General features: G+C 59.7%; 9 protein-coding genes across 9 annotated transcripts; 5 read left to right on the top strand and 4 right to left on the bottom strand.

Annotated features, from left to right (window-relative positions):
• Positions 1 to 1,012: 1,012 nt before the first annotated feature.
• Positions 1,013 to 2,609, top strand: BKCO1_1400022 (golgi integral membrane protein; the record flags this gene model as incomplete). Its single annotated transcript, XM_020271096.1, has 3 exons — positions 1,013 to 1,124; positions 1,220 to 1,949; positions 2,087 to 2,609. 3 exons carry the CDS (start codon positions 1,013 to 1,015, stop codon positions 2,607 to 2,609), a joined length of 1,365 nt encoding a protein of 454 aa, XP_020132134.1.
• A 1,744-nt stretch (positions 2,610 to 4,353) lies between these two features.
• BKCO1_1400023 (zinc finger protein 407) lies at positions 4,354 to 5,215 on the top strand (the record flags this gene model as incomplete). The annotated part of the gene is made up of 2 exons (XM_020271097.1): positions 4,354 to 4,562; positions 4,630 to 5,215. The coding sequence occupies 2 exons, from the start codon at positions 4,354 to 4,356 to the stop codon at positions 5,213 to 5,215; spliced, it is 795 nt and encodes a 264-aa protein (XP_020132135.1).
• Positions 5,216 to 6,936: 1,721 nt separating this feature from the next.
• Positions 6,937 to 8,121, top strand: BKCO1_1400024 (c6 zinc finger domain-containing protein; the record flags this gene model as incomplete). Its single annotated transcript, XM_020271098.1, has 1 exon — positions 6,937 to 8,121. The coding sequence occupies one exon, from the start codon at positions 6,937 to 6,939 to the stop codon at positions 8,119 to 8,121; it is 1,185 nt and encodes a 394-aa protein (XP_020132136.1).
• A 349-nt stretch (positions 8,122 to 8,470) lies between these two features.
• Positions 8,471 to 9,657, bottom strand: BKCO1_1400025 (uncharacterized protein; the record flags this gene model as incomplete). The annotated part of the gene is made up of 3 exons (XM_020271099.1): positions 8,471 to 9,204; positions 9,259 to 9,443; positions 9,497 to 9,657. 3 exons carry the CDS (start codon positions 9,655 to 9,657, stop codon positions 8,471 to 8,473), a joined length of 1,080 nt encoding a protein of 359 aa, XP_020132137.1.
• A 464-nt stretch (positions 9,658 to 10,121) lies between these two features.
• On the bottom strand, positions 10,122 to 11,111 carry BKCO1_1400026 (transcription factor cys6 protein; the record flags this gene model as incomplete). Its single annotated transcript, XM_020271100.1, has 1 exon — positions 10,122 to 11,111. The coding sequence occupies one exon, from the start codon at positions 11,109 to 11,111 to the stop codon at positions 10,122 to 10,124; it is 990 nt and encodes a 329-aa protein (XP_020132138.1).
• A 617-nt stretch (positions 11,112 to 11,728) lies between these two features.
• BKCO1_1400027 (uncharacterized protein) lies at positions 11,729 to 12,183 on the top strand (the record flags this gene model as incomplete). Its single annotated transcript, XM_020271101.1, has 2 exons — positions 11,729 to 11,856; positions 11,913 to 12,183. The coding sequence occupies 2 exons, from the start codon at positions 11,729 to 11,731 to the stop codon at positions 12,181 to 12,183; spliced, it is 399 nt and encodes a 132-aa protein (XP_020132139.1).
• Positions 12,184 to 15,449: 3,266 nt separating this feature from the next.
• Positions 15,450 to 16,514, bottom strand: BKCO1_1400028 (uncharacterized protein; the record flags this gene model as incomplete). The annotated part of the gene is made up of 1 exon (XM_020271102.1): positions 15,450 to 16,514. One exon carries the CDS (start codon positions 16,512 to 16,514, stop codon positions 15,450 to 15,452), a length of 1,065 nt encoding a protein of 354 aa, XP_020132140.1.
• Positions 16,515 to 17,527: 1,013 nt separating this feature from the next.
• BKCO1_1400029 (dna polymerase iota) lies at positions 17,528 to 19,704 on the top strand (the record flags this gene model as incomplete). The annotated part of the gene is made up of 5 exons (XM_020271103.1): positions 17,528 to 17,566; positions 17,623 to 17,676; positions 17,734 to 17,830; positions 17,888 to 17,904; positions 17,986 to 19,704. 5 exons carry the CDS (start codon positions 17,528 to 17,530, stop codon positions 19,702 to 19,704), a joined length of 1,926 nt encoding a protein of 641 aa, XP_020132141.1.
• A 3,085-nt stretch (positions 19,705 to 22,789) lies between these two features.
• BKCO1_1400030 (uncharacterized protein) lies at positions 22,790 to 23,732 on the bottom strand (the record flags this gene model as incomplete). Its single annotated transcript, XM_020271105.1, has 2 exons — positions 22,790 to 23,644; positions 23,706 to 23,732. 2 exons carry the CDS (start codon positions 23,730 to 23,732, stop codon positions 22,790 to 22,792), a joined length of 882 nt encoding a protein of 293 aa, XP_020132211.1.
• Positions 23,733 to 24,047: the final 315 nt, after the last annotated feature.

Consider the following 24,047-nt stretch of genomic DNA (forward strand, 5'->3'; position numbering starts at 1 on the left):
GTAGCTTCCTCGACGCTGCGTTGCAGCAGGCAAGAACGGGTCGCGGCGCTGGAACGGATCGGAGAAAGGCACGTGGACGGGCGGCTGCGAGGCCTGCGGTGGTTGGTACTGCGGATACGACGGATGCGGCGGCGGTGCGGAGGTGGTAGGCGGGTGGTGGTTCGGGTTTTGGATGAGTTGAGGCCGCTGGGGAGGACCTGGCTGTCGCGCGTCCATGATGAGTTGGACGGTGGAGCTGGGCGGTGGGCGTGGCGAGAGGACGTGTACGTTGGCTCAACGAGGGGCGTGCTGCATCGCGGCAGCAGACGACAGGCGGGGCGGCGGTCGCAGGCTCGCGGCCGTTTTGGTGGTGAGGTTATGGTTTGGGTTGACGCAGCAGTGTGGGCGCGCTTCCTGAGGAGAGAGCTTTGCAGGGCAGCCGCTAGCATGTAAACGCCTTGGATGGGTCCGTGTTCCCCACACCCTGGCTGGCTGGCCCGCCCGCTGCATGCTGGGCCAAGACCGCGCTCTGCCCGTCGCCCGCGCGCCAGAGCAAAGGTTTGTTGTGACATCGACGGCACCCCTGGTCGCTGTGCCTGTTGATCGCGCCCGGCCAGCTGCCCGCCGCTGTCGACGCCTTGGCGGCCCGGCCGCGTCTCTGCGCACCGTTTTGCTGCGAGCGCAGCCGCCAGCGCCTGAGACGGATCGCCGTGCGCTCCTTCACCGGCGCCCGCTGAAGTGCGCGACGCGGCGCGTGGCCCGAAGCCCACACACCGACCACCTGCACGACTCAGGCGGTCAGCCCCGATAACAAAACAACGGTCCTTCCGCTCTCAACTGGCTTCCCCATAGCCCCTCCCGAATAAATAGCTAGCCACGCGCCTGACCGTCCGCCCATACGCTCTGCCGCGTCGCACCATTCCCAACCCCCGATGAATTGGCAGCCCAGCCCGCAACTCCCGCGCAACACGTCCCCGCTGCCCAACAACAAGCTTTCGCAGTCCGCCTAGATCTCACCGCATCGCGTTCGCAAATGCTCCCCATGCCCGGCACCCCAGCTGCATCATGGGCCGTGTACAGGGCGAAGCTCGGCACTGTCTTTGAAGGCGCCGACCCACGCGTCTGCGCCGCGTTCTGGCTCTTCGGTATGCCGCGGCACCACTGCCAAAACCACGCTCATCTCTTGCTTCTGCCCTTGCCGCCCCTCCCCGCGCACCGGCTGTCCGGGCTGACTCTGCAGGCCTTATCAACAATGTCCTTTACGTGATCATCCTCTCGGCCGCTGTCGATCTGGTCGGCCCCGCCGTCCCCAAGGGCGCTGTCCTGCTCGCCGACGTCATCCCGTCTTTCATCACCAAGCTGATCGCCCCGTACTTTATCCACCAAGTCCCATACTCGGTCCGCATCTTCGTCTTTGTAGGCCTCTCCACGGCCGGCATGCTGTTGATCGCTCTCACGCCCGCGAGCCGTGATGGCGGCGCTATTGGCATACGGATGTTGGGCATCATCTTTGCGAGTCTAAGCTCTGGCGGCGGCGAGTTGAGTTTCCTGGGCCTGACACACTACTACGGTCATTTCAGCCTTGCTGCCTGGGGCAGCGGAACTGGAGGTGCCGGTCTTGTGGGAGCTGGGGCGTACGTGCTTGCCACCACCACCATTGGCTTGCCCGTGCGCACCAGCCTGCTTGCCTTTTCGTTCTTGCCCGTGATCATGCTTGTTAGTTTCTTCTTGATTCTGCCAAGAGGCCCCTTGCAGTCGTCCGCCCGACAGGCTGAATATGAGCGACTGGGAGGTGACGAGGACGCGGAAGATGATCTTCGTGATCCGCTCGAAGACAACGATGGCCTTCTGAGCGCCTCCATGATGTCTGTTTCCGGACGGAGCTTTACCTCTCTCCAGTCAAGGCGAAGCCAGATCTGGAGGAGTCTGCAGGCTAATCTGAACCGCTCTAGGCACCTGGTCATTCCCTAGTAAGTGCTCTCTCTTTATGGTCATACCTCCCTGTTATGCCTCTAGCACTGTGTGTTTCGCTGCCGGATGTGAACTGTGACGTTTTGCGATCGTCGTACCTTGCCGGTAAAGCCAAGGTATCCCCTTGCTGATACAGCCCTACGCAACATAGCATGCTCCCACTCCTCCTTGTCTACATCGCCGAATACACAATCAACCAAGGCGTTGCGCCGACTCTCCTGTTCCCGCTTCCATCGAGCCCCTTCTCCGAGTACCGCGCCTTCTATCCGACGTACAACGCAATTTACCAAGTGGGTGTCTTCCTCTCCCGAAGCTCGACACCCTTTGTCCGCATCCACCACCTCTACGTCCCTTCTTTCCTACAGATTGTCAACCTGGCACTCCTGACCGCGCATGCTGTCTGGAATTTTATCCCTTCGGTCTGGATCATTTTCGTAATAGTCTTCTGGGAAGGATTGCTGGGAGGACTGGTGTATGTGAGCACGTTCGCCGAGATCACAGACAACGTCCCCAAAGCCGAGCGCGAGTTCAGCCTCAGCGCGACGAGCGTCAGTGACTCGGCCGGTATCTGTGCAGCAGGGTTTCTGGGCATGGCCTTTGAAGTATGGCTGTGTGACTGGCAAGTTTCACATGGAAGGGACTACTGCCGAAGGTCTTGAACGCATCTGCCACCTTTGTAGAGATACATTTGTTGAATATTGACTTTTCGCACTTTTTTTTTTGTCTAAGCTGCTCAAAGGATATTGTAACATGCCGTGTTTCGCAGTATATTAGCTGGAACGAAGTCGACCAGCTGTTTGTTGTCTTGAGGTTCGCGAGTCAGTTTCTCGATGGACAGGCGACGGAGATGTACGTAAGTGGAAGGTCTCTCGAAATGCTGATGTGCCAGATGATCGTCGGATTCGCCGCTACCCAGCGGCTTCCGACCCCTTGTCGGAGATCGGCAGTGAATGAGATCACATGAACCAATCGGAAGATAGAAAATTCTTAGCAGGTCAAGTGCGTGCAGCCCCATTGGGCGAGGTGGGAGCCAAGGCCCAGAGCCCCGAGACACTTTGTATGGAGAAATTACCCAAACGACCATACTTGCCTATTTGATGGCTTGCAAGCTTTGTGCAGCCATACAGATATCCTGCGAAAACGGGCAACTCTATATTGCGACTTGTGACTTTGTTAGCAGTGGATCACGACGGAGGCTGAGACCTGTCGGAACTAGAAATGTAAGAAACTATGCTGGTCTAGGTGACGTCCAATCGTGCTCATTGTGTCTGAATCAGCGTTGAACGACTTTTGCTAAATACCGATATGCTATGCTCAAGAGGTACACTGGCCTTGGACCGTTGATGCTAGAATCTTGATTCGATAAGTGGCATTTTCATGTCTTGTGTGATTTCAAAAAGACTGCAGGCTGTTGTTGTAGTTTGACAAACGTGGTGGGCCAATATACGATAGCTTGTTGTTCGGACTCGATTGGCACTCATGACTAGGAGCGTACCATCAAACGAAAAAGTCCCCAGCACCTTCGCTAGTATCTGGGTATGTCCAAGCCACAGACTGTGACTGCCATGAAAGCCAAATGGGCAATTGGAGCGGGAGTTTAGTGAAAGCAGTTGAAGCAAACAACACTGACGTGACCAGTGCTGAGTTCTCATCACCAGTCACGACAGTGGCAAGTATGTGGATGGCAATGTGCTGTCAGTGAGAGAGGTTGAGTGCCTTTGGCGTGGACACGATGATGCAAGCTGAGGTTGGATGACAGGCTCGGTGGCCAGCCTTGGCGCGGGGTGAAGCACAGCGAGCTGGAAAGAGTTGACCGGCAGCAGCGGCTTTCGAGCATGGTGTCGGTCGGGGAGCTGTGAGGGGAGAGCAGTCTCATGTCTCGCGGCAGCAAAGTCGAAGACAAGGCTATGCTGGGCAGCAAGCAGAGGAGAGGCGGACTAGGGGCACGGAGGCAACGAGGCGAGATCCGACGTCATAGCGGGTCGACAGCGGTAGAGAAGTGAGCACAGGGCTGAGATATGGCGCCAGGAGACTGCCAGATGCTGGGCGGGCGGGACTGGGGCGCGGGCGACTTGGAGCAGGCAGAGTGGCGGGTGCGGCGCGGATCATCGCTTTGCCCGCCATGACCAGCACCTTGAGACAGCCAGCCCTTCCCCGTGGTGACAGGCCTGCACCGCGTAGTGGAAGCCAGAGACGGCGTGCACGTGCCGCTGGTCACTGAGAGAAGGCTCCCAGTTGCTTGCGCTGACCCGCGCGCGCGACACCCCCGGCCGCGACCATAAATCAACCCCGACACCGCTTGCCCGACCCAGACTCTTCAACTCCGCAACTGACCCCAACCAGCGCCAGCCCGCCGTCACCGCTGCCGCCCCACCCTGCCCCAGCCGAGCTCCTGCTGCAGCCATGCCCTGCGACATCGAGGACCACGCCGGCCACCACAACTGGCCGGAGCAGGGCGACCTGCGCATCTGGCCGTGTGAGCGCGCCTGCGACTACTGCACCTACCAGGCCCGTGACTCGTCTGCTCTGCGCGCCCACGTCCGCGACGTCCACCAGCCGGGCGACTTCCCGCTCATCACCATCCTGCCCGGCCTGAACCGGCCTCCGGTCTTGTAAGCTGCCCACTCGCCATAGACCCCCCCCCTTTTAATTGCTCCCACTTACCGTCTGCATCCCAAGCAACCCTTCGCTCCACAGGACTCCGCCCCGCCCCGCCCGCTCGGTCAGCGCCAGCAACGGCACCCAGCCCGTGCTCAGCTCCCGCGACATTGACGACGTGGTCCAGCAGGCCCAGGACGACGCCGAGGAGCCGCCCCTGGACGAGGCGGCCGAGCAGAAGCTCGCCGAAGACCCGGACGACTACGACTACCAGGACGGGCCCAGCTCGTCGTCGGCCCGCGGCCGCAAGATCCACGTCACTCCCAAGGCCGCCGCCGCTGCCGAGGAGGCCAACGCCCGCAAGCGCAAGCGCGGCAACCAGCGCATCCCGGGCGAGATCTTCCCCGCCCGCCTGCCCAGGTCCGCTCACAAGCCCTCCCCGTACGGCCCGCCGCGCGCCATGCCCGACTCGATCCGCGCCAACCGTGGCGGCCTGCGTCCGCGCAACACGTCGCCCGACGACGACGAGGACCTCGTCTCGTGGTTCAAGAGCAACATCAACGGCATGTTCTACCTCGGCCACGCTGCCGGCCTCACCCGTCGTGAGATCGCCGTTGCCTGTCAGGAAGTCGTCAACCACTGGACCTTCATCGAGATTGAGGAGTGATGGACACTTCCTCGGCAGGGGAGCCGCGACCACCATACGCCTTGGCACCCATCACCCAACTCCCCAATCGGTTGTTCAGTAACTTGGCGTCCGCTTCGGCTGTCTTTACTCGCTACCATTTCCTTTTCCCACCACGGCAACCGGCAGAGAGGTCTCAGACTTCATACATTGGCCTTCGGAAGCAGCATTGCCGGAGATTTGGCGGCGTTTGTATGGTGCACAGAGCAACTCAATTGGCATTCGGGTGCAAAGTCTCAGACGCAGCTATCTCGGATTTTGGCGTTGCAGTCACGAGAAGTTCCTTGATTTTGGGCTCCGCGTATCGACTACACACTGCATTACCGGGCCTTGTTCTGGCCGAATGGTTTCTTTTCTTTCTGAAGGGCGAAAAGGCATGGGGCGTCGATTTTGCATCAACGGGGAAGATATCCTGGCGATTGGGCGATACTGGTTCGGACATTAGATTCTAGACAGCCGAATGTGAAGCACAGCATGAATTGTGCTTCTCAAAACTTTGGTTTCTCCCAGTAGTGATGTGCAATGCCTTGTTGATTACCACTGGCCATGCCGCATCGTCCAGGAAGGCGAGGACAAGGGCATGCGTCAAGCGGGGGCGGTTCTGCCCGTGATGTGCACAGCTTGTTGTTGGTATAAGCACCGTGTTACTATTGGCCATGGGCGAACAAGAGGATTAACGTGTTTCAGGGCTAGTGGATATGCAGCTCTAAAATAAGCCGGCAGCTGCGGCTGTGCTAGCAGCGTCGGGTTCGCAAACTGCGGCTCGCGTTCGCAGCCAACCGCGTATAATTGGCCAACTCCCCATTCCACTCTTCTTTCCCTCCAGTCTCGCAACTTTCGCAGCCTCGGCTACCCCGCATTGGCACCACAGATATCATGCCGCCGACCAGAATAGGCCACAAGAAGTCACGGTTCGGTTGCATCCGGTGCAAGCAACGGCACGTCAAGGTCGGCGGGCCTGAATACACGTCCACTCTGCAGCTCGCTGAATAAGGCCCCCCCCTCCCACAGTGCGATGAACAACGGCCTTGCGGTAACTGTACCCGCCACCAAGCGGAATGCAGTCTCGTGCTGTCCTCGTTCAGTCCGGCCGCTCCCGCTCGAAATCCACCCGCTCAGTTCCCGAGCGCTGCCGGCGCCCGCAACGACGGATCACGGGTTCTACACATCCACAACGCTTCCGGTATGCGGTATCATGTCAGTTCGAGGCTTGACATATTCGCTGACCCTGAGCCAGTAGGACCCTCTATTCAGCCTGGGCATTCCCCCGTAGTCTTCCCCACCCCCGACCAAGCATCATGTGTCCAGTCTCAACGCTCTGCTCCCAGCTTGCCAAATCCGCGAGCTTCTTCAATCAAGGCCAAAGTATCCTCCATAAGACAGGCTTTGCTTGAGTTGACAGGTGACATCGAAGTCCTTGAGCAAAGTCAAAGCAGCGATGTTGCCACCGCCCCGCCGCGTCCCGTGGAGCAAAGCAGCTCAAGCCCACCAGCAAACTCGATATCTACTGCCGACTGGCTGGGGGACATCCAACTCTTTTCTCACTACATGACAAGCGGTTGCTTGGGGCTAACAGAATATGGCCGGGGTGAAATGTGGCGAGAGGTCATACCGCGGCTTGCCTTCACTCGCGTAAGACCTTTGCCCCTCAGCACGCATTCCATCCTGGACCATCTAATGAAACCCACGACCAGGAACCACTGATGCATGGCATCCTCGCACTCTCCGCACTGCACCTGGCCTCCCTGCATCCAGACCGCAAGCGCGAGTACACGACGCAGTCGGCCCGCCACCAAGAAGTCGCCCTCTCCCGCCTCCGCACCGGCCTATTCGACACCACCGAGGAAAATTGCTTCGAGCATTTCCTCCTCGCCTACCTCGTCATCCTCTTCAACTTCTACTCGATCGGCAACCCCCTCCCCGACGACGACGACGACGACGACAGCGGGCGTCCTCCCGCCCCTCTCGACATGCACGAGCTCGGCCAAACGCTCTTCCTTGGCCAGGGCATCATGAACATGATCTCCACCCCCGAGACCTGGTCGTGGATGAAGCGCGGCCCGCTCTCCGCCCTCTTCAACACCCAGCACAAGAACCCCACGCCGTCCAACCTCGCAGGTCACCACCACAACGCAACATCATCATCATCATCATCATCATCGTCATTCCCCCACCGCCTCACCCTCCTCACCGACCTCGTCTCCTCCATCGGCGGCTCCCCCGCCGAGTCCAAAGCCCGCGCCTCCTGCCTCCTCGCCTGCGACGCGCTGCGCCGCGCCTACGGGGCCGCCGTGCTCATCCCCCACAACAAAAGCAATAACAGCAGCAGCACCACCGACGACGACGACCCCACTAACACCCCCACCCCCACTAACACCCCCACCCCCACCACCACCACCACCACCACCACCCAGCAAAAGAGCCGCCCCCGCCGTCCCCGCGCCGAAGCCACCCCCGTCTGGGTCTGGCTCACGCTCCTCCCGGCCGACTTCCGCGCCCACGTCGCGGGCGGGCACCCGGTCGCGCTCGTCGTGCTGGCCCACTACGCGGCGCTGGTGCGGTGCTTCGAGGACCGCTGGTACCTGGCGGGCTGGAGCGGGCGGGTGCTGGAGGCGGTGGAGCGGGCGTTGGTGGGGGTGGCGGGGGCGGCGGGGGCGGGGGATATGGGTGGTGGTGGTGGGGAGGAAGGAGGAGGAGAGGAGGAGGAAGAGGACGAGAAGCGGCGGCGGTGCGGTTGGCGGGAGTGGTTGGAGTTTCCGAAGCGGTTTGGGGCGGCGGAGTTGGATGAGGCGATTAGGGAGGGCTGGGAGAGGGAGAAGCAGAAAGAGAGGGAGAGGGAGGGAGAGAGAGAGGGCGGCGGCTGGGTTCAAACAAATGCGTCATCGTGATGGAATGGAAGCATCGGGCTTTGATTGATGCTTTCGAGTCCAAAAGGACCTTTAGCCTTTCGAAATGCGTCATGGAGCAGCACTTATCATATCACTTCAGCACACTGTAAAAGAAAACAAGACTTGCATTTCCCATCATCCTAGTAAGAGAGGTTCAGAAAAAGTGAATGCGTTGCTGACCTGCACTTGAGGGTGGATTTCCCTTGTTGGTAATTCCGAACAGCAACAGGTTCATCAGATTGACGAATTGATCAAGGTCCAGCACGATTGACGAGTAGATAACCAACTACCTGTTTCCAATCACCTACGGGTATCATGCAGTATACACAATTCTCTTTCCGTCGATTGGTCAGTGCCGGTCGTTGACGCGTCTGCCCACAATGTAATTCATGTACCCAATGGGCCAAGTATGCATCTCTCTGCCGCCCTTGAAGACCCATCCCTCAATCTCGGCCGTGCCAGACTCTTGAAGCACCCTCCGAGCAACTCTGCCCTGGGGACCGTGCAATGCAGACTCCAAACTGGAGTCCACCAAAGCCATGAGTTCGATAAAGGTCCGCGTTCGCAAGCTGCTGACGCATCCGTCAAAGGAAAGCGTAAAGGGGAGTACCGGAATGAGGTAGGTGAAGAGCAGCTGCAGCGGATCATCCCAGAACCAGAAGATGGTGACGACGAACATGAGCCAGAAGTCAAGGAACATTAGGAATAAAGAGGCCAGGCGGCGGTCCTGCAGCTCCAAGATGGCAAATCCGTCAGACGTGTTGGTGGTAGATTCCAACACCTTCCGTGCAAGATCATCTGGGAAGTGGTGAAACGCCAGACAATACAAGCGGAAGACGCGGGCTTTGGAACCGTGCTGCGCATCAACACCGCTGGCAGGGCCCACCGTTGTACTCATGACAGCCGGTGGAGGGTCGGTTGCATCTACTGGTTGGGGAAAGTAGCTGAGATTCGGGCTGCGAGCGCATGCAGTCATCCACGCATCAATGTGAGGTTTGATGTCAGTCATCTTGAACGGAATTGGAGGCTTGTTCCGCTCCGCCCGCTTTTTGTTGACAAGCCTCTCGATGACGGGGACGGGGCCTGAACTTGTAGGTTAACAAGAGTATGCGCTGTAAAATACGAGGCAGGGCATACCTCCGCCGCCGGAACAAAAGTCCACAACGGTGATGCTGGAGCCATCATCCTTGAGCTCGTCGAGGGCCTTGACGATCAGGCTCGCCGCCATGTCAGCCGGAGAGGCATGCTGAATCAAGGGTAGGCGATGGGTCCATTCGGCAGCCAGCATGGCTTGGCAACGGCGCCGGAGAAACGGAGGGTAGCTGCACTGTCATCAGCCGGGTTGCATCGACGTGGGGCAGGGTGGTTGACGGACATGGACTGGTCGCAGATCTCAAAGAGCCGCTTGGGCGTGGTGGTGACAATAGGGTTCACACGGTCCACGGCGGCCAGTAGGCGGCGGTTGAGGCGCGCCAGGCGTGACGAGGGAGCGGCCCTTGCTCCCGGGGCAACAAGCGGTGTTCCTTCGTCTGCCATGTCATCTGAATACGACCGGGTCCGGGTGATCGGTTGGTGTGACTTGCCGGCGTTTCTGAGCCTTTTGTTCACACGATCGGCGGCTGCAAAGCCGGATGGGGGACGTCGGAGGAGCTGGGACTTTTCTGGGGCGAGAGAAAGCAGGTGGCAGCTGCCAAAGAGCCCTTAGCGGTCAGGGCATGGTGCGGCGTGACAGGCGCCCGGCTGCAGTGTCTGTGGGCTGGGTTGGGGTCGGTGGTTTCCTCGTACCTGCGTTGTCTGGAGGGGCTCGTGTCAGCAGGCGCCCGTGTCGGGGGCCATGGAAGCGCTGCGATTCGCCGACGAGAAGTTGAAGGGTTGAGCCGAAGGGCGGCATGTGGGCACGCCGTTGGAACGTTGGAACGTTGGAACCCACACTTCTGACTCGCTTTGCTGGTGACGTCACCCGGCAGCCTGACTAACCCACCCGCGCTCCCACCTCCCACCTATTCCAATCCGAACCTCGCGAGGTGGCCCTTTCCCAGCCACTCGCCCGTCGGCTCCATGCCCCAGAACGTCGCCATGATCAGGACGCCAAGCTCGTCGAGGTCGCTCGGCGCTGCTTTCAGAACGTCGTCGTTCCAGTGCGCCAGGCGGACCTCGAGCCTCTCGCGCTCGCTGCATGCCGTCCGCCATCCGTACTCCGACTGCGCCTCCCAGAGCGCTCTTTGTGCAGTGAAGCTCAGCCTGTGGTCTGATGCCTTGTCCCAGCCAAACTTCAAAAACTCATACACGCCTTGCAATATGGCAGAAGACAGCACCGTCCGTCGTGTGCTCTCTTCAACAAGCCACCGCTGCCAGTCTTGCGCCCGAGTTTGTGTGGGGAGCAGCGCTCCTGCTGAGGCGGGCAATGAGGGCACCAGCTGATGCATCCGCGCTCTCAACTGGTTCGTCCAGGCAGCGAGCACTGGCTCGTCCGCCTCGGCCTGCGCCCTCAGTCTGATATCCCCGTCGAAGTATCTGATGGTCTGGTACAAAACAAGCGCCTGCAGCGCCGCAAGCAGCTCGGCTTTGGACGCCATGAGGGGGTCCGTGCTAGCGATGAGCTGCTGCGCTTTATGCTGCAAGTTGGCAAACACCAGGCCCTGGTTCTCTGGACTCTTCAGGCAATACAGCGCACAAGCGCTGAGCGCGTCCTGCAAAGCCGGGAGGCTCTTCTCTTGGAACAGCTGCCGGTGGATGAACATGGTCTGTGCCTGTTCAGCGAACGTCTTGGGAACGGCCGCCAACCGCTTCGCCGCATACTCGACGCGAGCCTGGTACATTGCGCCGGACATGATCTGCTCCACGTCGCCTGGGTCCTGCTGGGCCATGATGTCCTCGATGATACCGGGGCTGAAGTTGTCCTCGCCGGGCAGAATTGGGAGGTTGAAGGGATCGTCTCCAAAATTGAGGAATGCATCGTTGATGTAGGGCGACAGTGTCGCAGCCGCCATTGCTGGACTCAGTTGTAGCTCTAAGCCACTACTGTGCGACGTGCCCTCGGCCATCAAATCCACAAGGCCAGAGTCCGAACCGCCATTGGCCAATGCCTCCTGTGGCGCCCTGCTGGAGTTTGGACCAGTGTATTCGCAGTCGACTTTCCTCGCAATACAGCGCCGGCATTTCGGGAACCTCTGGTCGCATTTCCGCTTGGAGCGGACACATGCGTGGCAGGACTTTTGGCGTGACGAAGACATGCTGTCGGTTCGTTTCCGCAATGCCGCAGCTCAGCACAAGAAGTCCGCAGTCATGTAGCTGAAAGTCCGCAGGTGTGAGGTGATGATGTTGCGGAGTTCCGCCCCCGTGCGGAGTTTCCTCGCTAAGTTGCCCTCCAACGTACTAGGGCTTACGTCCCCCGGACTGTGCGAGGAAGTGAGCTGCAGTCTGCTTGTCTGGTGACTAAAGTCCGCACTTCTGTGACGATGCTTTGCGGACTGATGCGGACAGCTTTGCTGGGGGATATGGACCACATCTTTGCTCACCTCGGTGGGGGAAGATGATATAAAGCGAGCCAGATGCCTTGGAAACTCCAGCAGCAACTACCAGATCATCATTCATCCAATCCAACAACATGTCCGCTCAACTGAAGCCTCTCGGCGACTGGGTGAACCAGCTCTTCGACACCATCTTCTTCGACTCGGACGACAACAATGCCATCAAAGCCTTTACCGAAGGCTTCGATCCGAGCTTTTCCGTCAAGTAAGCAGCTTCAAACCCCGGAGCCCTAACACATACTTACGGAAATGCACGATCAGAATCAACCACGATAGCCTCAGCTACGACCAGTACAAGGAGGCTATCCATAAGACTCGTGCTCAGAGTGAAATCACCCTGCAAGACAGCTCCGAGATTCTCAAATGGGACGACGCGGAACAGAAGGGCGGCACAGTAGCCCACCTCTTCAAGTTCGTAGTCAAGGACAAGACGACGGGCAAGGAAACCAACAGCACCAACCTACTTCTCACTGCGGTCAAGTGGATCGACGGTAAGAGGGTGATTACGGAGATTACGGAGATCGCTGTATGAAACGGCGGGACTGCGTAGTCTGGCAAGCGGACTGGCATCTCCACCGGCCAGCCCCTTCAATAAGAGGCTCTGTCGTCGCACAATCGTTTATCTATGAAAATCAGACAGTTTGCAAATACGATAGACATTCTCAAGATGCATCCTCATTGGCCGGTTTGGCAGACGCACAGGGATTGACAGGGTCGATACGACGTCAGGCTTACTGATCTCCGCCCGCAACATGCGGAAGGCAAGGATGCACCGCGACGTAGCATGCTTAGACTGCAGATTCCTGCTGTTACTGCGATGGCACCTTCAATCAGCGATCGAGCCCTCCAGTTATTTCACGTCCAGCTCCAGACTCCCAGCGCAGCCTGCCTCATCTCCGCATGATCTGCATCTCGAACCCGGAAACAGCAAGCGGCATGCATGAGCCGCTCTGCTTCTTTCCCAAAGCGGTATGCAGCCATGGACCTGGCGCATGGAACCAAGGCATCTATCCAGGGTCGATCCGGATGAATATCGGCCTCGGCCAATGGCATTATGCAAAAGAAAGACACGGGCGTGGGACACGAGCTACTCCGGAGACAGCGGCAGCCGCCATATTAGGCACATGAAAGCATCCAGGCCCGCCCGGCAGCGGACTGTCTCGTAAGATGAGGCAAGGCTCCCCACGTGGCCCGTCGGGCGTCATGCCAGCCGACAAGCCTCGGCGCGGGCCCCCCCAGGCACAATGCAAAAGAGAAGGTCTGCCAGATCCTCGGGTGAACGTAAAGAAGGTTGCTACCACGCGCTGCAACCGGTGCTCAGTCCACGCCCGCTATCGCCGGAACGGACCCCTTGCTCCGGGATGGAGACGAAGCAAAAAGAGAGACACGAACCACCCTGCGCGCTTGGATCCCGCTCGTCTCTCGCTTCCGAAGAAACGAGCGATCGTCTAGTCGAGCCGCCACAGGTGGGGGATCCTCGTGAGCACCTGATGCGTGAGCTCTAATACGAGGCAGACGAGCCTAAAAAAAAAAAACCTTAGCTGTGGGCTTCGGGATGCGAAACACCCTTCGTAATCGTCCACGCCGTCGTCACGAGAGGCGGCAGGCGAAGGAGAGAGGAAAAAACACTTGTTCAAAAATTTTCTGAGATTGCTCGTATTCCGGGACAAGTGTGTTTCCGCCCAACGAGGCGCCAGCTAAACCCGCGGCTTGGTATAGTACCTGACCCGGAAATTCGTCTGCCGGCTGCCTGTCAAACCCACGTGGCCGGCTTGCGAAGCTTGTCTGGCCTTTCCCCAAGTGGCGCAAGGGGCACACCTATCTCCGATCCGCGAGCACCCGCGCGGCGTGAGCCACCGTACCGGAAAAGAGAACGAGCGAGAGAGAGAGAGAGAGAGAGTCAGGCTGGTGTCAATCTCTGACCGAAAGTAAAACGCGGCACGTCGTGGAGGAAAGAAGGTAGAACTCCGGATGGCGGGCGATATTGCGTAGCCAAGCTGAGACACTTCACACGATGGGGGCTCGATGTGTTGGGGAACGGCCAACTCTAAACCACATGTGCGCGTTTTGCATCAGAAGGTGATGAAACGAGCGATCAGCGCGTCATGAGCGGCATATAGCAGGGCAGGCAATAGTGTGCAGAGGCCAACCACGTCCACCACCAACAACAATACTCACTCATCACCACCGAACGACGCGGGCGCAACCGCGAAGGATGGCGAGAGCGCAGCAGGGAAGCTCCCGGGAACGAGTGCCGGCCCATCGGCCGAGGCTAAAATAGGAAATAACCTATACGCACCCGCGCGGCGCCAATGGCTTATTCGTGCATCTGCCGGGCCTTCGCCTGTTCCTCTCGCGCCTGCCAGGGCCCGCCGAAGGGCGGCACACGCAGCTGAGAGGGAGCGGTCCATGGCTTCAACGCTAGACCAGCGCCGGTCCCGACGGAGAGCGCCCGCGGCTGATTGCCGGAACCAGAGCGTGCAGAAGTCGGTGAGTCGTGCGTGCGCGCGCGCGTGGTGGTGCCGGTGGTGCTTGGGTGCCTGCCCGCACGGGAAAAAAATGAGGAGACGATATACGAGAGGGGCCGCCGCCGCCTGCCGCCCCGCACTGGCAAAGCAAAGGCATCGATATAATAATAATGGATGCGAGCGCCATGGTTGCACCCGAGGGTGGGGGAGAAAAGAAGGGAGCCGCGGAGCATGTGGAATATGCGACGCCCTGCTCGCAGCAGCAGCAGCAGCGGGCAGAAAGCCAGCAGCCCACCACATGGCGGCTCCCTTGGCGCTGACGAGCAGACGACAGGAACGGCAGGCAGGGTGCTGGGCAGGGTGCTGGGCAGGGGAGAGCAGAGGGGGGGCGCGCGTGGGCGGGCGGGCGATCCGTGCGCGGTGCGCAAAGCCCGCACCACCCCCCAAAAATGAAACGAAAGACGGCGGCTTTGCCGCTTGCGGCTGGCGTTTCCGCACGGCTCAGTGTCGCAAGGCGGCTTCCCAGCACGTCCCAGTGGCCCGCCCTCCGAAAGCGGGCGCTGCGCACCACGGCCGCTCGCCAAATGGTCCAGCAGCAAGCAAGGCCCAAGGGTTTGCGAAGAAACCACGCATATGCACTGGTGAAATTGCAAGAATAGACGCGCAGGCCGCGCTCCTGGCCGCAGCGCGCACTGCAGCAGCCATCGAGCATGATGCATGCACGCTTCGTATCCGCACATCGCCAAGTTCGAAATTTTCCTCCAACTCCACCCCAATTTCACCGCGTGTACGCACGCTGCCACCAGATCTAGATCGCGATAAGGCTGACGGGTACGAGGTTCTCGCCCAGTCTGCCTGCTGCCTAGGTCCGCGGCAGTAGGTAGTGTCACGCCCTCGCTTCCACCCGCTCGTCTCTGCTGCTGTCATCACACAGGTGGCGCTGCATCCAGGTCCGCAACCCTCTGGTATTATTACATGTCTAGCTCATACTGTGTCTGCCTCTATTGGCCGCCAAACAAGATTCAAACCACAGCCGCCCAAGAAGATTCCCAGCCGAATACAAAGATGGCCCCGTCCCGGAGCCGTGGTATCATACGAATATGAAACAGGAAAGCAAGGGATTAAAAAGGAAATACCAAATAATAATATGACGCCCGTGATGATGCATGTGAGAAAAGGGACGTGACGTTGGTCGTGGATAACGTCAGTCATGCGCGCCAAACCCCGTGATAGAACGCCCGGTAAAACACCACATGTAGATGCGTCGCTAAATGTGTCAAGTATGCCGTTTTCGTGTGTCTTTGTCGATCTCGTCCGACCGAGACCCCTGTCATCTGCGCTCGCCCTCGACGCTGCTGGTCGGGCTGCTCACGCTGCCCTCCTCGCTGGCGTCGCTCTGCCGCCTCCCTGCGTACTGCGCGAAGCGTTGCTGGCACGTCAGCCGGTCCTGGTCGGGATCGCTGTCGTCCATCATCTCGTCTTCCTCGCGGACGAGCTTGGCGTCCACCTGCTGGCCGTCAATCGGCCCGAGCGTCCACTTCCACTCGCGCCTGCGCTTGCGACGGCCGGCCACGGGCGTCGCCGGGCACGTGTCGCTGTCCGACTCGGAGTCGGAAGGCGACTCTCGTTTTTGGCAGCGCGGGCGCTCCGTCGAGTGGTGCTGCGCAGTGGCTAGGAGCACGGGGGCGGGCGCGGGGGCGGGCGCAGGCTTTGCGAGCTGCAGGTCCAGCTTGGCGGCAGTGCGCGAAGGCAGGGTGGTGGTAGCAGCAGCGGCGGCGGTGGGGCCAGGCACGGGTCCGGTGACGTCGGAATCTGCCTCGCTCGTGTTCGAGTCAGAGGCTAGCGAGGAAATGGTCGACGACGACGACTCAATGTCCGAGTGAGCCATGGTGAACTTGGTGGTGACAATGTCCTCGGTGAGGTTGGCGCGGAAGCTCACGCGCTTGGTGGCGGGGAACATGCGGCGGGCGGCCATGGTGCGGTGCCTGTGGACGGGCGGGAGCGGGCTGTTGGCGAGGATGCTCTGCACGTTGTGCGGCAGCTTGTACGGGATCTTGGCCGACTCGCCGCCCAGCGACGAGGCCAGAGACGAGCAGGACGAGGCCGAGGTGGACGAGCTGAAGGTGGAGGCGGAGCTGGGGGTGTCGGCCTTGGACTCGGCCGAGAGGGTCTGCGGCTCGTAGCCGTTGCTGAAGGTGTTGCGGGCGGTGGGCGAGACGGCGGAGAGGGTCTCGAGACGCAGGCTGGAGCCCTTGCCAAAGGTGCGGACCTGGGCGGTCGAGGTGTTGAGCGAGAGCTTGGGTCGGCGCGGGGCAGCGTGGGCGGGCTGGGGCGGCTGCACGGCGGGCGAGGGCTGCTGCGGGTGGGCAGGTAATAAGGCCAGAGAGGTGGTCATGCTGGGCGGATGCAGGGCGATCATGGGACTGGTGGTGGTTGCTCAGGTGCAGTGTCGGCGGGCGATAAGGCGGGGGGGGTGATCGATAGGATATATGGCTGGGCTTGGGCGGCGTCAGGTGACGGGGCGGAGCGGGGAAGAGAGAGACTGGACTCTGTGCGCAGGCTGGAGCAGACAGGGCCGTTTTGACGCTCCAACGTCTGCGGGCGGGCGCGAAAGTTAATGAATAATGGAGGGCGGGCGGGCACTGGTGACGCGGCGCGTAAACCCTGCGCGCCGAGCCAATCCGCCGTTTGTGCCTATAAATAAAATAGCAGCCATGGCCACGGGCGGCGATCCGTTGGAACAAGGAGCGCCAATCGCAGCCCTGCCTCGGGCTGGGCCCCGCCGCGACTCGCGCGCGCAGTGGCAACGCATCCTGCGCGCCCGTTTTGGCACACCATGCGCCCCCGGCACCCACTCGCCCACGACCCTCGCTCTCAACACCGCATCTTCGCGATAGCCGCTCCCCGCCTAACACGAGACCTCCACGGCCAATGACGTCGCCATGCAAGCGCCCCGGCCTGCGCTGAGCGCCCCGCGCCGCCGCGACCAGCGCGTCGTGCTCCATCTCGTGCGTGCTCCCACCACCTGCCCCTCGCGCCCGCGCCGCCTGTTGGTGGCTGAGGCTGTTCGTACCGCGCCCTCGCCGCATCCAGCCCGCCGCCCGTCGCCGCCCGTCGTCAGGCCGGCCGCAAACGCGCAACGCGCAACACTCAACACCCGCCCCGACACTGACCCGGCACTGACCCGGCACTGACCCGGCACTGACCGCCCGCCAGGACTACGACGCCTTCTACTGCGCCGTCGTCGAGCAGGAGCACCCGCCGCTCAGCAGGCTGCCGCTGGCTGTGCAACGCAAGTCCCCGCGCCGCCCGCTGCGCCAACACGAGCGCTGACCCGCGCAGAGAAGCAGCTCATAGTCACGTGCGTGCCCGTTCCCGGTCAGCCTGCCCGCCTGCCCGCCCCGGCTGATGGCTGTATGTAGATGCAATTACGAGGCCCGCCGCCGGGTAAGCGCGTCCTGGGGCAGCCTCTGTCGGAGCCGCGCCGCTGATGCTCCCCTCAGGGCTTGCATAAGCTGCAACTCGTCAAAGAAGCAAAACGCCTCTGTCCGGACCTGGTGCCCTCTCCCGTCCTGCAGCGCGGCCCGCCTATCTCGCTGACGCGCGTGTCTCAGGTCATCGTGCTTGGAGAGGATCTGACCCGTTTCCGCAACGCCTCCAAGCTCCTCCATCGCTTCCTGCGCCAGTTCTCGTGGAACGGCCGGGTCGAGCGTGGGTTTCTGCCCAGTGGCCCCGACCAGCTTCACGCGCTGACCCTTGATGAAACAGGACTTGGTTTCGACGAGGTCGGCAAAGACTTCTTCCCCGCGCCCTTCTATGAATAGCCGTCCCAAGGTTCGTTGCTGACAGGCATCAATTGCCGGCAGGTATGGCTTGACGTGACGGATCAAGTCGAATATAACGTCAATCTCCTAAACCCAAACGACCTCACCAACGCCTACTTTTGCTTGTCCAAGGACGATCCGACCCACGGGTTCGCCTTCGACGCTACCCGCTTTGCCGGCAACACATATCCCGCCTCGGGCGAGCTGAGTAATGCCACCAACCACGACTCGCTGCGCCTGCGCCTTCTGCTTGGCTCCCACCTGGCCCGCCATCTCCGAGCCGAACTGGAAAACCAAAAAGGCTATACCGCCACCGCCGGCATCTCTACCAACAAGATCCTGTCCAAGCTCGTCGGCAATGTGAAGAAGCCCAACGGCCAGACAACCTTGCTGCCGCCCTACGACACTAATGCCACTAACTTCATAGATGACCACGACATCGGCAAGCTTCCCGGCATTGGCTTCAAGCTCGCCCAGAGGCTGCGCGGGTTCGTGCTCCAGCGTGCCGCCGCCGTCTCCGACGGGCTCGTCTTCGGCGGCACGCAGGAACGAGTGACTGCGGTTGACGTAAGGAAGCACGTGGGTGTAAGCGCCGATAGTCTCGAAAGAATTTTGGCAGGCCCCGGATCGCCTCATGGGATCGGCGCCAAAGTTTGGGGGCTGCTTCATGGCGTTGACGACTCGGAAGTTGGCCAGGTACGCGACGTGCCGAGGCAAATCAGTATTGAGGACAGCTACATGCGGCTAGACACGCTGGACGAGGTGGTCAAAGAGCTGCGGATGCTGGCTGTCAGCCTCTTGAAGAGGATGCACCTCGACTTGCTGGAGGATGAGGAAGGTGACGACAAAGCTGAGCAAATGCCCAACGCCGTGGGCGCAGAGATGCGCAGTCCTAGTCTTCTTCCATCGGGCGCAGAGGCACTTGCAGGCACATCAGCTTCGGTCAGATCTCGTGCACCTCAGCCAGCCAAGCAACGCTGGATCGCACACCCCCGCACCATACGCCTGTCTACGCGTCCGCGTCCACCCGTCGACCCCGCCACAAACACCCGGCCGCGCGCCTTTGGGCGCATTTCGAGGTCGGCTCTGCTTCCCAGTTTTGTTTTCAGTCTCACCGCGCCCGTTGACTCACTCGGCGAGCGTCTCGTCCAAGAGGCACTGCTCCCGCTTTTTCGCAGGCTGCACCCGGAGAAGAGCGGGTGGAATCTAAGTCTGGTGAACGTCGCAGTGACCAACCTGGCAGACTCTGCAGGCGACGCAAGGACCAGCAGCGGGCGAGACATCGGCGCAATGTTCAAGACGCAAAACAGGGTGCTTAGCCAGTGGAGGGTGACGGAGGGCGCAGTTGCACCAGACCCCAGCGGCGATCATGTCACCATCGGAGAGGCCGAAGGCGGTGGACACGGCTTTGTCCCCGAGGCTGCTGCGTCTTGCCATGAGGCTGATGTATCTCGCAACCCTGGCACAAAATGTGTTGCACCGCGATCCCCATTGCCCTCACACGAGCGGAGCGTTATAGATAGATCCGGCGCCGCCGTAGACGCCCGGCGCGTCGGCTCGGAAGACCTTCTCATGGCCGGGGTGTCGTCTCAAGACAGCCGCGAAGGCGAAGAAAGCTGGGCAGACCAGGCCGAGAGGAGTGCTTGCTGGGACGAGGACGAGGACGAGGGTGGCATGCACTCAAGCTGCGACTTTTGCGGGGCGCTCATGCCGGCATTTGCTATGGCGGCTCATGCGAGGTTCCATGCATTGGAAGATTAAGAAGCAGATGGCGCCCGCATGCAGAGCCAAGCCCGTCTGGGATGCTAACAGCCGAGGGCCTCGACACGGAACCCAGGCGTGGAGTATAGTTGACGCGGACTGGATTGCATGCGGAAGGAAAGTCTAATCCCTTTGCAGCGTCGCAGTACCTACCATTCAAATGGTTCCCGTCTGCAGGGATTCAAAGGCAGCCACTGACTGGGCTTGGATTCTGCTGTGGTGTGTCGGGGTTGCGCTATTTTTCCTTTTGCTGAGCCACGCTGCCGTGTCTGACTGCCAAGTGATTATGCAGCTCAGAGACAAGTAGTACTACTGTGTAGACAGTGCCTACCTATACATACATGCGACCTATCAGCCGGAATCCATCACGCCTACTGCGACTGGTACGCAGCCCTCGAAGCGCATGCCGATCCGCTCGGGTCATCCCAGGTTTGATGGGTGCAGAGGCAAAAGTCGCCGTGTTCCACGCCATCACGTGGGATGTTTGCATGTCTCGGATTTTCCAAGAATAAGACGCATGACAGGGCGAAACGCGTCACCCGACAGCCAGGCGCGGGCAAGGGCTGAAATCAGACGAAACGACTAAGAAAGCAGCTTCCCGGGTGACGTCGATACGTCACTCTTACACGTCCGGCCTCGTTGCCATCAGCACAACCTCCGGGCGCAGCCACGGCTGCGTCAGAATGCCAACCTCACTGACAAAGACCAGAAGGCGGCTGCTGATGCAAAGCGGAAACGCGAGGGTTGGAAGCGTTGACTCGTCGGCATGACATGACACGATGTGGTGCCCTCCTCCGCTCCTCTTTCGCCTCGGCTTACGAGCGACGGGACTCACGGGAGCGAGCACGCCTTGGGACGCCTGGCTCGGTGGGAAAAGTAGTTGCCTGTGCCTCCCCCTTCTCTCTCTGCATCCATCGCATCCCTGTGGCTGTGCAGCCAGCCAACCAGCACAGTACCTACAGCCAACAGCAACGCACAACCCTTCTCGACTCTCGATTCGCCCATCGCCCATCGCCCATCGCCCCCCTGCCCCACACGCCATCCATCAGACACTAACTTGTTCAGGCAAAATCCAAATCCGCGCCCCACAAAATCCTTCCACCCCTGGCGTCCGTCCGCCGCGTCCCCGTCTCAAGAGAACCACAGCTTCTGTTGAACGATTCTTTGATGTGGCTCGCCCTAACCCATCAGAAAAAGCGGAGCGAACAGCCTTCGCTCGTCCTTCCTTCAAAGAAAAGAAGCACCGACACTGTTACTATCTTTGTCGTCGATCCGGAGCAGTCCCCGGAGAACAAAGATAGATTCCAGTCAACCGACAGATTACCCCTCTTTTTTCCTTTCCATCTCTTGTCCTCGGCCCGTCTGCCATCAGGGTCTTTGTTCTTTCTGCTGACTTGCATTGCGTGGTTGGGCTGCGCCCGTCGGAGAAAGATTCGAGAATAGCTTCACCGCTTTCCGACGACCCAAGTAAAAGGAAAAAAAAAGCAGGGGTAAGCGGGGAACACTGCGCCACACGGGCCTTACGACCGCTTTTCAGCTCGCGAAGTCGAGCAAGGGTTTTTGCTTTGCCACCTCTCTTCTCTTTCTCGCACTCTCATCATCTCGGGCCTTCCGTCGCCGTCGTCATCCTCTTGAGGCTGGCCGCTACGTGGACCCTAAACCCCTACTTCCATTTTTAACCTTTGCCCTAGTGGTGCGCCCGATGGAAAGCTTGATCTCAGCCTTTCCCGACGCATGTGAATCCCTGTCGGGGGGCCTTTCGTGGCGCTCGATGCACAACACGTGTCATTCCCATCCTCCGCGCCTCTGCACTTCCGAGAATCAGGCGAAAGCACGGGAGAACCTCCACGATGTGACAAGTGGCCCGCAAGATGGACGGACTATGGGCGTGCCTCGGCCTTTGCGGGAGGGGGAGGTGCTTGCATGATGGTACGATCGATCGGGGGTTAGCGGGAGAAGGTCGTTCTATTTCTGCCCGTGGCGAGATCTTGCTTCCAAGCATTGGCGCCGACGTGTAGGCGTGGCCATACTGCCTTCCCAATCGAGCTCCGAAGCTTGCCGGGAATCTTACTAGCGCATACGACATTGGATCCTTGCGGGTTTTTGGTAAAATGCGGAATCGCGGCGTGACCAGCTGTGCGCAAAGGACCTGGTATACCGGCCGACTTCCTCTCCTCAACCGCTGGTGACAAGCGCCATATGCCGTCACGAATACACCAACACGCATAGTCCTTGAAATTTAAGCGGTCATGGACTTCTACGATCACAGTGGGTGACGAACGGAAGAATTTAATCCACCTACGTAGACAGCAGAATCCGACACGTGGATGCATTTATATTGGTTTAATATTCGCATCTGTATCTGGATATCTGGATATCCACTTCAGCTATTGATGAAGAAAGGTTGTCTAGACCTGCGTTTACATTGGTACACTTACTCCAACTACTTACGCAAAAGATCGCCGTACTTTGATCTCTTCCGTCACCAACTACGCAGTCATCATAGTTGCGGTAGGTGTCTCCCACTCTTCCGAATAGCACGAGGATCTCAATGCAGCGCCATAGGTACAGTACCAGTCCAACAGACCTCCTTGAGGCACACCGCAGCCAAGGTAAAATTATTACTGGCATCGAGGAGTCACGAATGCACGAGTTCACTCTTCCAAAAAGGGGAAGACGGGGTGGTAGTGGAGTTCAAAAGATGTAAGAAAAAAACAAAAAAAAATCCCCATTTGCTAATCTGTCAAATATGTCGCTTGGTACGAAAAACATTGATTCACACGGACCATCGGTCTATCAGGGTATCTTTGAATCATCATCAGTCACCGACAACAACAATCATCACTCACCTCACGGCCCGCTAACGCCACCACTCTCTCAGAGAGGGGAAAAACAAGCAATAATCTCACTGTGCACACAACCAGTCAACTCCCTTCACCCAAACCCCTTGTGAGCTCGAGCACGCCTCGTCCCCCCTCACCCTCCCTCCTTCCCCCGCGGACCGCAGAAAAAGGGGGTTGGTTATGAAGGGGAAGACATGAATGGCGATGAGGGGGGTGTGGTTCCCGGGCCCCCACCCGATCATCTAAAACCAGCCCTCCGGGACCCGATCCCGCGGCGTGTTCGGCGCCGGCGCGCTCACCAGCGGCGGGTGGCGGCGCTCGGGGATCGGCGGAGGCGCTGGCGGATCACCATCATCACCACCGGGGAGGAGAGGGCGGCCCGAGTCGGCGTCGTCGTCGTCGTCGTCCTTCGGCGGGACCGGCGGCTTCGACGGCGCGGGGGGGAGGGGGTGGTTATTGTTAGCCCTGGTGGTGGTGGTGGTGGTGGTGGTGGTGGTGGTGGTGGTGGTGGTATTGCTGGACGACGACGTCGGGACCGGGCGTCTGCGGATGGTGGTGGTGGTGGTGTTGCTGGATGACGAAGACGTCGGGACCGGGCGTCTGCGGATGGTGGTGACTCGCAGGGGCAGGGTGACTTGCAGGGGCAGGGGCGGGAGCGGCTTGTCGCAATGCGGCGGCGGGGGAGGCGGGGTGGGCGGCGGGGGGCGCGGCCTGCGGACGGCGCTGGAGCGCTGTGGTGGGTTTGCCGGGTTCGGGCCGGTGTGGTGGTGGTGCTCGTCGCTCAGGCTCGATTGCTCCGCCGCGGCACGCTGCTGGACGAACCAGCGGGTCCACATGTCATAGGCAGGGCTGTCGGGGTGGTGCGAGGCGCGGCCCTCGAGAGAGGCGAGGGTGAGGTCGCGTTGGAGGCTGATGGCCTCCTCCTCGGGGGTCATGGCGGGTTTGTGGTCAGTGTTGAAAGCAGGGCGGAGACGAGCTACGCAGCCGAAGGAGCTGTTAGTTGTGCTGTTGCTGTCGTCGTTGTTGCCGTTGTTCTTCTTGCGTTTGGATAGAGTGATGGCAAAGGCCAAAGTCTCTTCGTCCAGGTAGCAGAGATTCTCGTGTGTTGATGCCGTGATAATTCTATGTACTTTTGCATGCTTATATTCCAGTCCTTACGACGGTGTTGACTTTGAAGATTGTCATGATTTGCAGACAAGGGAGTTGTTCAAGGACGGTTCTTTGTGTCCCATCAAGCGTGGTGCATGTACAATGCCAACAAACATTATTCTGCCATGCGCATCACCACAACTCCATCGAAAACAATGTTAGAAAAAAGTAGTAAGCAAAAGATCGAGAGACCACTCCGACAAAATTTAATATGCCTCGTCCAATTCTGCGCATGTTTATTACCCGGGCATACGATACACTTCGAGTGTCAAATTCAAGACGAAAGAGATTGACCCACATACACAGGCAGCGGAATTTATATCTGGATGTAGTTGTATAGTTCCAAGGCTT

The sequence above is a fragment of the Diplodia corticola genome (genome assembly GCF_001883845.1).
Source record: "Diplodia corticola strain CBS 112549 chromosome Unknown scaffold14, whole genome shotgun sequence".
Classification (NCBI taxonomy): Eukaryota; Fungi; Ascomycota; class Dothideomycetes; order Botryosphaeriales; family Botryosphaeriaceae; genus Diplodia; species Diplodia corticola.